The sequence below is a fragment of the Salmo trutta genome, chromosome 19 (assembly GCF_901001165.1).
Source record: "Salmo trutta chromosome 19, fSalTru1.1, whole genome shotgun sequence".
NCBI classification, from domain to species: Eukaryota; Metazoa; Chordata; class Actinopteri; order Salmoniformes; family Salmonidae; genus Salmo; species Salmo trutta.
Genome location: NC_042975.1, coordinates 43,565,893 through 43,577,263, shown reverse-complemented (window position 1 = coordinate 43,577,263; position 11,371 = coordinate 43,565,893). Strand labels below are relative to the sequence as shown.

General features: G+C 42.8%; 2 protein-coding genes across 3 annotated transcripts; both read left to right on the top strand.

Moving 5' to 3' along the window:
• Positions 1–3,192: 3,192 nt before the first annotated feature.
• Positions 3,193–7,217, top strand: LOC115153760 (neuronal PAS domain-containing protein 4A-like). Its single transcript, XM_029699341.1, has 8 exons — positions 3,193–3,367; positions 3,785–3,936; positions 4,060–4,168; positions 4,266–4,557; positions 4,655–4,764; positions 5,089–5,224; positions 5,391–6,985; positions 7,189–7,217. The coding sequence occupies exons 1-8, from the start codon at positions 3,193–3,195 to the stop codon at positions 7,215–7,217; spliced, it is 2,598 nt and encodes an 865-aa protein (XP_029555201.1).
• Positions 7,218–9,829: 2,612 nt separating this feature from the next.
• LOC115154655 (28S ribosomal protein S12, mitochondrial) lies at positions 9,830–11,245 on the top strand. Of its 2 annotated transcripts, none has more exons than XM_029701104.1 (3): positions 9,830–9,995; positions 10,112–10,162; positions 10,801–11,245. In XM_029701104.1, exons 2-3 carry the CDS (start codon positions 10,114–10,116, stop codon positions 11,184–11,186), a joined length of 435 nt encoding a protein of 144 aa, XP_029556964.1. In that variant the 5' UTR covers positions 9,830–9,995; positions 10,112–10,113; the 3' UTR covers positions 11,187–11,245. The 2 variants fall into 2 exon arrangements, with proteins under 2 accessions (XP_029556964.1, XP_029556965.1); XM_029701105.1 differs by having other exon boundaries at positions 9,866–10,038.
• The last annotated feature ends 126 nt before the right edge of the window (positions 11,246–11,371 follow it).

Sequence of the window (11,371 nt, the reverse complement as noted above, 5' to 3'; positions counted from 1 at the left end):
TTCCACCTTAGAATTGACCCTTACCTAAGACATAATTCACAGTTCTCATCTGTTACCTAAATAATTATTTTGACAAATGGATGTTATTCTCGCTTGATCAGGTTCTTTTTTAAACAAACAGGGATTTTTTCAGCTTTGACCCACACACATACGGCCATTGGACTGAAATAGTAGTATGTTGCCACATAAATGTACATTTAGCAGATAGCCTTATCCAGAGTGACAAGGGTTAAGTGCCTTGCTCAAGGGCAAAAATAGATTTTTCACCTAGTCGGCTTTGGGACCTTTCAGTTACTGGCCCAGCGCTCTTAAATGCTAGGCTACCTGCCGCCCACATAGTGGCAGAATCATAGAAAGCTGAATCTGATTCCCTTGAGTGAAAAAAGGAATAGTTCAAGTATTTCAGAAGAAATCCTGGTTCACTCAAATCTTACGAAAGAATGCACAGCAAAAATTGTTTAAGTTTCATTAGTTGTATGTATAGGATACATATGGTATATACGTCCAACGAAAATGGTTACTTGCTGGTTCTTTCTCGACAATGCAACAAGAAATGATAAAAGATAAGAATATGAGAATGCGCATGTGAGATAATGTGTGAGTATGTTTTGGTATGTTTGTACCAGAGTGTTGGGCATTCCTCTGTGGCATCGCCAGTGTAGGAGCTGAGAGCCAGGGAGTCCAGGCACAGACGGTATGTAGGTGGGCAGGAGAAGCAGATGGGTGTGGGTGGTGGGAAGTACAGGGGGTCATGTTGTCAGGGCACACCTGGGATTGGTAGGATTTCATCACAGGGTGCCATGCCATGGGTGACAGGGGTCACACAGCAGACTCGGTCTGAGGTATAGGGAGAGTCTGAATGTACATTTAAGATTTAGTCTGAACGTGAATTAGCCTGCCAGAAAGCACTTAAAAGGTTATTAATCTTGTTGACCGTGAACAATGACTAATTTGTATATGGAGCATAATAATAACATATTTACAATAAATGGCTAAATCCTCACAACATATTCCAGTGATATACTGTAGGTTCACCGCCAATATCTTTTATTAACATCTGCCGACGTGAAATGTTTTCTAGGCTTATTTATTCCTGCGAATAAATATATTTTTATATTCCCTGTCCAGAGAAGAGGAAATTGAGTTGGGTCAGGTGGAGAGTAATTTTCTCTCCACCCCTCATGAGTCCCTACTCATCATCATTCCATTAAGAGAAGGGCTTTGACATAACTTAACAAATGCATGAAAGCGGATATGAATAATCTTTCTATTCACATGTAAAAAGTGTAGGACAGTGTGTATGAGTGAAAAACTGATTGTATGTGTATTTTCATTTAGCTTGTACATAAAACATGTCATATCATTAGAGAAAATGTAATCACGTTATGACTAGAGTCAAATGTGCCATCTTTACCTTACAAAATTCTACAGAGGAGTTTTCTATAATTTCTCTATACTGGAAAGATCATACTGTGCTCTTCTTAAACTGAACTTATGATGAAGAGATGACAGTGGTCCGTGTAATCATATCGCTCTACATTAAATTGCATTAGATTTTCAAAAATTGCATTTTACATCTCTGACAACATATTTGCTTTATCTGTAATCCGCCTCTAAATAATAAAGTGTGGTTATCACCTACCGGCTTAAATGGTCTCTTTGAGAATAATTCAGTTCCTTACATCTCTATTTGTGGACCAATGTGGTTACTAAGTAACCACAGTATTGTTGCCATGGGCACATAGATGGAGACAAGCAAGTGACAAGTACCTTGTGCTTGATGAATGAATTAATACAGAAAGAGATGGAAATAAATGCTGAGTTAAAGAAATAAAAACTTGCCAATACTTCTACAGATGCTATAACATGTGGAAATGTCTCTATATACAAAATAGCAAAAATAGCAATTCAAGAGTTGGGTGAATCAAAGCCCTGCACCATCAGTGAATAATAGCTGTGTCATAACTCAACACCATTGTGGTTTCAACACCACCCACAATAAAAACATCAATTTCCACAGGGAGCTCAGGGTGTCAAACAGTGGTTCCCTCTGTGTCCCATGGGCCCGGACCAAACGGAAGCCAAGAAAATCTCAATCTATCTGACATTATCTGATTATTCATGTTTTTATCATTTCAGGAGAATCCAGTCGGTCAGATGTACAGTACATGACTCAACACCGTACAGTACACTTCGGTGTTGAGTCAGCCGTGTTGTACATCAGTAAAGAAAAAGTGTGTGTGGCTGTAGTCTTATTGGTGGTTGTAGTTAAACAGTATGCCACATTTCTAAATAGAGCATACTGTTTGACTTCAACACCGGATATATATCTTCACTCTAATGTACTGTAACTCCAACTCGATGAACAAATATCATCTTGACCCTTTGCAATTTAGCTGTAATTTGTGCTGACCTCAACCTCCGTATGAAAAGTGAGGGAGCTAAAAATCGAGTATCATTACAATCAAAACATTCTATTCAAATCCATTTTCTAAAAATAAACTGAACAACCAAGGCAAGAATAAAGCAAGGAACATGTACAAGGCTGAATTCTCGCCAGAGAGAGAAGGGAGGAGGAGTGTGTAGGCGTTTGCTTAGTTCACCTGGAAACAACACTGCTTTTGTCATCACTCACTCACTCACTCACTCACTTTCACTCACTCACTCATCCACTCACTCGCAGTACACATACAGTGCACATACAGTGCACGCATGCTGTTAGGTTAAGTACATGCAGAAAAACATGCTGAAACATACAGATGGACGCTTTCTATGACAGAGCGAGAGAGAGACAGAGAGCATGCAGTCCTCAATGCTAATCAACCCCTCCCCATCTCCTTTCAAATTCTATTCATACTTATGGTTGCTCAACCACCTCTCCACCCCACCATCAGCCTATATAAAGAATATCCTCGTTCATGGACTTTATTATCACGACACAACTAGTCAACATAGACAGTAACCCTAACGGCCGTCTGCCCCCGGGGAGAGCAACCGGATAATAAAAACGGATAGAGACTAATTACAATTAATTGACAATGCAAACGCAGCTATTAAACTAGTCATTCTCATTTTAACAATTCAATTATCAAGTTATAACGTTCCAATGAAGATGAAGTGAAGAGGCAGAACAACACCCGGTCTCTACAAACCTTCCAAACTCAGACACCTGTTTCAGACAGGCACGCGACAATGTATCGGTCCACAAAAGGAGCATCGAAGGCTCGGAGGGACCAAATCAACGCAGAGATTCGGAACCTACAGGAACTGTTGCCCATCTCCGATACTGACAAAGCTCGACTCTCCTACCTACACATCATGTCACTTGCCTGCATGTACACCAGAAAGTCTGTATTCTTCGTTCAAGGTAGGTTCAACCTTTTTGTTCTTTGAAATATGTTCACATTAAGTGTGATTCGGCTAATAGGGAAAGCTTGCTTTTGCTCTTGTGGTTTTTGTCACCAGGTGCACTAAAGTTTAACGTGCATGGTTGACAACTACTGCCGCATATCATGCACTGTAATTCAGAAGTTGATCTATTAATTTATTATTTGGCTATAGTTCTATTTTTTCACATAATGGCCTTACAAGTATTTTGCTGTCCGAGGTGTTGAAAGTGTTTGGCGCTGTCCGTGGTAGTCTGTTGCTGTGAGTAAAGAGTGCGTGTGACTCCAACCAGTTTGAGGCATAAAATGCAAATACTAGAATGTCTTATGTGCTTCTTTGTGTTAGTGACGATATTCACAAATAACGTTAGACCTCTTCTTTTCGCTGCCAAAACCAGACGCTCTTCAAGACGAGACCATGGACTTCATGTCTTTTCACGAGCTCTCGGGGCTGATGCACGAACTGTCCGGTTTCATGCTACTCCTAACAAGCGACGGAAAACTTCTGTATCTATCAGACAACGTCGCAGACCACCTCGGGCATTGCATGGTGAGTAGCCTAAGCTACAAACTGGTGGCTGTTGTTACTTTGACATACCATACACTGAAAGTATTTGTACATCGGCCTATGAAAGTCTCATTCAATGTCACTCAACTTGTTTTTCTCATTCAGGTGGACCTGGTTGCCCAGAGCGACAGTGTGTATGATATCATCAATCCTATGGACCACTACATCATGAGGAGCAACATTGCAGGTCTACCAATGACCACTACTGATACAGGTAGACATACCATTATTACTCAAATGTTTACCCATTCTTATAATTACAACAGATTACATCAATCTACATCAATTTACATCTCTCTTTTATCCTCTAGACAGGTTATTTCGATGTCGCTTCAATACTACAAAGTTCATCCGGCGGCAAGGTGCGGGGAACAAGTTGATGCTGGTCAGAGCTCGTTGCCTCACCTCACCGTGCCCTGTCTCTGCATACTGGACCTCCAACCCAGTATGGGTGTGTTTCTGCACCCCTCTGAAGACAAAAACGTCTAACCTCACAATCGCCAAGAGTGCCCCCCTCACCCCACCCCCTGAGCACACCTTCCTGCTTGCTTGTTTCCACTCTCAACACAACAGGGACATGAGGCTTTGGGACGCGCAGGACAGGTAAGAATTAGCCTGGTTCATTCTAACACTTTGAATTGTGTATAGGCATGAGAACATGGGGTATGTTATCAACTCTGTCATCCCCCTTTCCCTCCAGTGTGAGTGTGTACCTGGGCTATAATGTGGAATCTCTACGCTCTCGCTCCTGGTACAGCCTGGTTCATCCCAGGGACCTCTCCCATGCCTCTGAACAGCACCATATCCTATGTGAGTACACCCACAATAACACAACTACCCAACCAGACTATAGCACCACAGCCACTTAACATACACTCCAACACAACCAGTAATACAAACCACAGGAGGTCGGTGGCACCTTCATTGGGGAGGACGGGCTCGTGGTAACGGCTGGAGCAGAGTCAGCGGAATGGTATCAAATACATCAAACACATGGTTTGATGCCGTTCCATCCGCTCCGTTCCAGACATTATTATGAGCCGTCCTCCCATCAGCAGCCTCCACTGGTACAAACACATGAGGAAGACAGACCAGTAAGCAGATGTGAAGATGGCAACGTTTCTGTCTCTGCAGTAAATGAAGGAGGGGAGCGGCAGGTGGAGATGGTATTGCAGGTGGAAACAGCAGACCACTCCTGGGTCTGGCTCTATATGGTCCTCCAGCGGAACAATGGAGAACACCCCATCAGCTGCCACAACTACATCATCAGGTACCACAGCTACACTTGTCATATGCCATTTGTGTACTCTCCAACCTTTAACAATAGATGCAATACAATATATACTATACAATAGATACTATACAATAGATACAATACAATATCTGTGAGATCCAAATAATGATTGTCTCTTTTCCTCTTTCTCTCTCTCTCTCAGTGAGTCAGAGGCGTGGTCAATACGCCAGCAGCTGTGTTTGGAGCAGAACCAGTTCCCTGGGTATTTGGGTTCTGGTCAGAGCCTGTCTAGTCCAGACCAGGTCTTCAGTAGCAGTGGCCTGTCTGCACATTCTTTAGACTTCAGCACTGCCACGTCTGGTGTGAGCGCTTGTGAGGAGCCCATGCAGCCAGTTGGTTATGGTCCTCGGTCCAGCCTGTCATCTCTGGATGAGGAGAATTTCCCCCAGACACATGGAGGACAACACCAGTGGAAACCAAAGTCCAGCCATCTCTCTGTTGGGCCAACCACTGTGTACCCTCCTGCCTCACTGACTGATCCTGAGTCTGATATTCTGTCTCAGAGAATAACCTCTCAATCTGTAACCAATATTTCAGACCCCCTCCCCTCCTCCCTCACCGAGCCCCTTGCCCCTCTTACTATGCCCCATCCTCAACAGATGGGGGAGTTTGCATGTACTCCACCGTATACCCCTCATCTTGAAAGTGACAGTTTTCCTTTTGGGGAGCAATTGCAACTCAGTTTAGTTCACATCAATGCAGCTGTGTCCTGCCCAATGGCCCATGAAATGATTACCTCAGCACTCAGAGCACCAGCCTTCTCCCAGGCCTTCTCCTCTGATCATCCTGAGCTGTTGTTCCCAGCAGAGCCTCATAGAAAGCTGCCCCCCACCACCAATAGTTTTGGGGGAGATGAATGCTCCATCATGGGCCTGCCACAGATTATGGGGCCTTTGTATGTGGATGTTTCCCACAGGCCCTTCCGTGGCCCTCCGAATGAGCTCCTCCTTACCCCAGAGACATCACCCACACACTGCTCCTTCCTCTCCATAGACAGAGAGCAGGAGAGAGAGAATGAAGAAATTTCTCTCTTGGCTAAGTATATTAGCTCTTTAGCTGAGGGATTTTGCTGTGACCCGCTTCTACCCGGAGTGACCCCATCCACCTTGACTTCACCCAGCCTTCAGGCCACATCCCAGAGTTCCTCTCCTCCTTGTGGAGGTGAGTGCCAGCCCTGGAGGGGGCTAGACCCGCCCCTTAGCCGAGAGGATATCTCTCTGTATGAGGAAAGTATGTTACTTGAGAGCCTAATTGAGGAGCTCTCATCGTTCCCTTTGTCCCGCTCTTCATGCTCCTCTTCTCCCTCTTCCTCCTCTTTTAACTCCTCCCCCCCTTGCTCGCCACTCACTCCAGTGAGAAGGTGTAACCCCAGCCTCATCGAGGGTGAATCTTCAATTGGTGTAAACCATTTCTGTAGCGTCCAATCAACGCAGTGTAACTGCATGGCAGTGGGTGGAGCTATGATGGTCATCAGGGTGATGGATATGGAGGTGTCAGAGGAGCCTCCATCGTCACTACCATCATCAGCCATCGTTCTCACAGCCTTCCAGGAGGGTGCCTCTGCCTTGGTCCATCCGGCCCCCACCATTGGTTTGCCCGATGCCCAGTACTTTCTGGAGGAACTGGGTGACATGGGACCTCTGTTTGACGCAGATGCTTCTTTCACCCCGTCTTGGGGTAACAACCTGAGTTGTATCAACTCCCACTCAACCATGCATTCACAAAGCTTTCACCAAGGTAAGGGGCCATTTTTGTCATGTTCATATGTTAATATAAGATAGCAGGCTGTATTACTGGCACATACATTTGTTTTCATTGTCTCGTCAGATATTTTGATGTTACAGTATAAGATGCATGAGACTACTAAGAATTCAGTGTGAATAATACTGGTTGCTGAACTAAATTAACTAATGCTTCTCTGTTGTTTTCTTTCATTTCAGATGGAAGCCTACGTGACCCTGCGTTTTAAAATAAGTCTGTGACTTACTTCATTCAGTATGGCACATTGTCATATTTTAAGATGCAGCTTTTCCTGTAAAAGCTGAATGTGCAAAATGTATAAAGAAAATCTTCAGAAAGGTGAAAATGTAAATTCTCCTATCCATATTTCGGATACTTAAAATCCAATATTGTATAATACTGTTTTCTGATGATTCAGTTGTACATGCATTACTTTGAATTGATTTTATTGCTAAGTAACCTCATAAGAGGTAATTTAAAGTGCCATATTTAAATTGACTCATAGTGAGGAAGAAGGCTTATTTGAGCACACAAGATCACATGGCACAAATGTATCATACCACAACAATATTGTTTGGTTTTAACTATAAAGATGCAGTGCTTGTTTATACACTGATCTACATGTTGGTTGACTAGGGTCTTATTTTGTTGAAAGGATGCATTTAGGTTTGAAAATCATGATTGGTTGTCTTTCAGCATATGTGCTCTTCACATACTGTGTTTAACTGATCTATTTAATATTTATTTTTTTATATGACTAAAAGTGGAGTGAAAAGTGTGTATTACCAGTGTACCGATAATATATGCTGTACATTCATATATTATATCACTTTCTGATTTCTTTATTTTATCAGAAAATGTACATCCAGTACATTAGCTAGTATATTTAATATAAGTGATGGACATTGTGTTGTTTATAGTTGCCAATGTATTTGGATACCAATCAAAAGCAAATTAAAATCTATATTTGTAGGTCTTTGTGTCTTACTGAGGAATTAGACACTGTATTTCTGTAAATAACCCATCTGCCAGACTTTCCTCTCTCCACCATTCTCTGGTCTCTATTGTGTGATGAGAGTCAGGGACACTTCTGACGTACATTGTGACGCCTGTCATACAATCTTGACTGTGGGGAACAATCAGCATCCCATACTGCGCAACAGGCTTGAATGTGCCTGCATTTGCATTTGCACACACACACACCACACACACACACACACACACACGCACACAGAAACAGTAAAAGGAAGCATGGGGTCCAGTTACAGACACAGACAGACACACACACACACACACACACACACACACACACACACACACAGAGAAATCGGTATGCTACCATGAACAGCCACATCATATTTAGATTATGTTGATTGGACTAAATCGTTTTTGGTATCTTTTAGTTGACACTGTATTAGACTAAGCATAGGTGATTAGATGATGTTGAAATGTTGAAGTTTAAATGGTGCTGGAATAGTGGAGCCAGCGCCTGTTATCTTTGCAACTTGCGGTAACTCTGTGGTTCTAAATCAATAGTTGTTAAGTAGTCTGAAAATGTGGTAAACATTGACTTGATTGACCATGCTTTAGGTCATGTAACTGTTTGTTACATGCGATGTTTTGTGGACTTCACTGGACAGATGTTACTCTCCGGTTTTGTGATGAAACAAAGGTGTGGTTGAATCTATTCTGCCATTGTGTCTTCTTATTGTCTCAGCCTTAGGCCTATATATCACGGTGTCAAGGCAAATGAACTAACAGGTTCTAGAGCAAAATACAATTATCACAACACATAAACTGACCAAAAGTACGTGGACACCTGCTTTTCGAACATCTCATTCCAAAATCGTGGGCATTAACATGGAAAAGGGGCCCTCTTTCCTGTTATAACAACTTCCACTCTTCTGGGAAAGCAGATGCACCCTTTAATATATTAACTAGAATGATATTAAATTACCCGAATTCTCAAATACCGTCCACCCTCCTGGCCCTTTGCACCCACTGGGTCTTGTAGAGCTGCTGAGCTCTATGAAAGAGGCTCATACTTCTAATGCTGTCTCATTCTATCCTTCCTGCCCTTCCATCCTTGTGAAAATTGAAGAGGGACGAAATTAGACTGAACCTAAATTAGAGAAACACAGGAGAGCAATAAAAGGATAGGAAGGCATACAAGGAGGACGGACTTGTATTTTCCCCTCCCTCCCTCTCACTTGTTATCTCTCTACCTCTCCCTTCCCTCCCACTCATCCATTCAAGCCATTGCTTTTTCCTTTCATCTTCCCTCTTTCACACATCTGTGCTCTCTTGTTCATTCAGTCGTACCTCATTCATGGAAACCATCTCCTTATGAGTCATTGACATCATACTCATCTATCCCCCTGTTCTCTTCTCTCTCGCTTTGCATCCGCTTGCTACTTCATCTGCTCTACACAGAACCACATACATAGACATTCACACACAAACAACGCCTCCCCTCTCTTTCTGGTAGATGGATGTGAAGAAATTATATCCACCCGGCAAAAAAAAACGTATACAATAGGCTACCTGTGGTGGTTCTCAACTGTTAGATTATTTTCTTCCTGTCAATTATAAACATGGACAAACAATTATATCAAATATAAGGAATTAGTACAATGCCTGATCTGTCATCTTTTGTTTACCCTCCATCACCAGCACACCCCTATTTCAGGGATTCTAAAATATAGGATACCTTGGGGCTTGTTTAGAAAATGTTCGATATCAGATCCAAAATCATAGTCTTAACCTCTGGCCAACTCATGTGCATGGTGTTTTTTCGTGTAACCGGCCAGTAGGTGGCAGTAGTGCTCTTACAAAAATCTGCAACGGAAGCCGTCGCACTCAATACGGAAGAAAATGTAAAATACTTCCTGCGGTCATACGCGTGAGAGCAGTTATGATTTCTTATTTTCCCTATTGTAATTTTTTATATATATTTTAAAGACACACGTCGGCGGTTTGACCTTCGACAGGAACTGAAAATCAGCAAGTACGATTTGAAAATATTGTAGAGCATGGCTTTGGACTAAATGGTAGGGTTAGCTGCAAGGTTAACAATGTGACACAGCCAGGTTCCCCTAAATCCTATATTTGCCTGTTTTGTAGGAATGGCGTCATTGGGAAGTCTGAGACCAATGTTGACATCACTTCTGCAAGGTAACTTCATCATGCCTGCCTATTTTGCACAGGCACCGAAAAATGTTGGCACGCACGACTAAGTTGCTTTGGATAAAAGCGTCAGTTTAATGGCACATAATACAATATAGTCATATTACACACACAAGTTTGTTTTACTATCGTGGGGACCAGACGATTGATTCCCATTCAAAGTCATATTTCCTTAACCTCAAAGCCTAAAATAAAAAAAAATTATTGTGGGGACTGGTGAAATGCCCACACCTGTCTGAATCTGTCTTGTTTTACTATCCTTGTGAGGACTTCTGGTCCCCACAAGGATAGTAAAACCAAAAGCAAACGCATAGGCTTGACATCCATGTTCTTGACTTCAGACCTGCAGAGGTGGGGGATCTTACCTTGTGAAGGCCAGTGTGTGGAAGCACAGCTGATTAGACTAAAGTATTTTATTGAAGACCAGATTATAAGCTTCTAAATTGAATGGTACTCCTTTGGCTGCAGCAAAATTCTGCACACTCACTGCTCCTTTGCAAAGAAGATTGACTATTCCTACTTCAGAATATCCTCAGCATCTTGTTTAGGCCCACATGAGCTGTTATGTTTACTCTCAACATTAGAAGTTGGAGCAGATCTCATACTCACTCTTTGTACCCTACTAGTGTCTCAGTCTGTCTCCCAATGGTCCGGACCTGTCCTCTCCAGAACTATGGCTACTCTGAATCAGATGCATCGCCGGGGAAAGCCGTCCCCCCCTCCCCCGAGCGTCAGCGCCATGTTCGGCCGTCCCCAGCTGAAGGCAGTGATCCTGAAGACAATGATCCGGAAACCCAAGAAGCCAAACTCGGCCAATCGTAAATGTGCCCGAGTCCGCCTGAGTAACGGCAAGGAGGCAGTGGTCTTCATCCCCGGGGAGGGACACAACCTCCAAGAGCACAATGTAGTGCTGGTGCAGGGGGGCAGGACACAGGACCTGCCAGGAGTCAAGCTAACTGTGGTCAGGGGAAAATATGACTGCGCTCATGTTGTGAAGAAGAAAAATAACTGAGAGGGATAGGGAATGTTTTTTTGTTGTATATGTGTAATAAATGTCTTAGTTCAAACTTGGCTTGGACCCAGTGATTGATCTCTTGTGATTTATCCCATGTTTCAGTAATTCCCTTTTCATTTTTGTCTAGTTAAATAAAGGGTAAATAAAAAGAAATAATAAATTGCGGACTTAAGCAATAGACC

Bases quoted from the DNA above. Each gene is read 5' to 3' on its own strand.
- LOC115154655 (XM_029701104.1), top strand. From the start codon at position 10,114: ATGGCGTCATTGGGAAGTCTGAGACCAATGTTGACATCACTTCTGCAA. The intron at 10,163-10,800 runs GTAACTTCATCA...GTACCCTACTAG, and splicing joins GTTGACATCACTTCTGCAAG to TGTCTCAGTCTGTCTCCCAA.
- LOC115153760 (XM_029699341.1), top strand. From the start codon at position 3,193: ATGTATCGGTCCACAAAAGGAGCATCGAAGGCTCGGAGGGACCAAATC. The intron at 3,937-4,059 runs GTGAGTAGCCTA...TTTCTCATTCAG, and splicing joins ACCACCTCGGGCATTGCATG to GTGGACCTGGTTGCCCAGAG. The intron at 4,765-5,088 runs GTGAGTACACCC...CTGTCTCTGCAG, and splicing joins TGAACAGCACCATATCCTAT to TAAATGAAGGAGGGGAGCGG.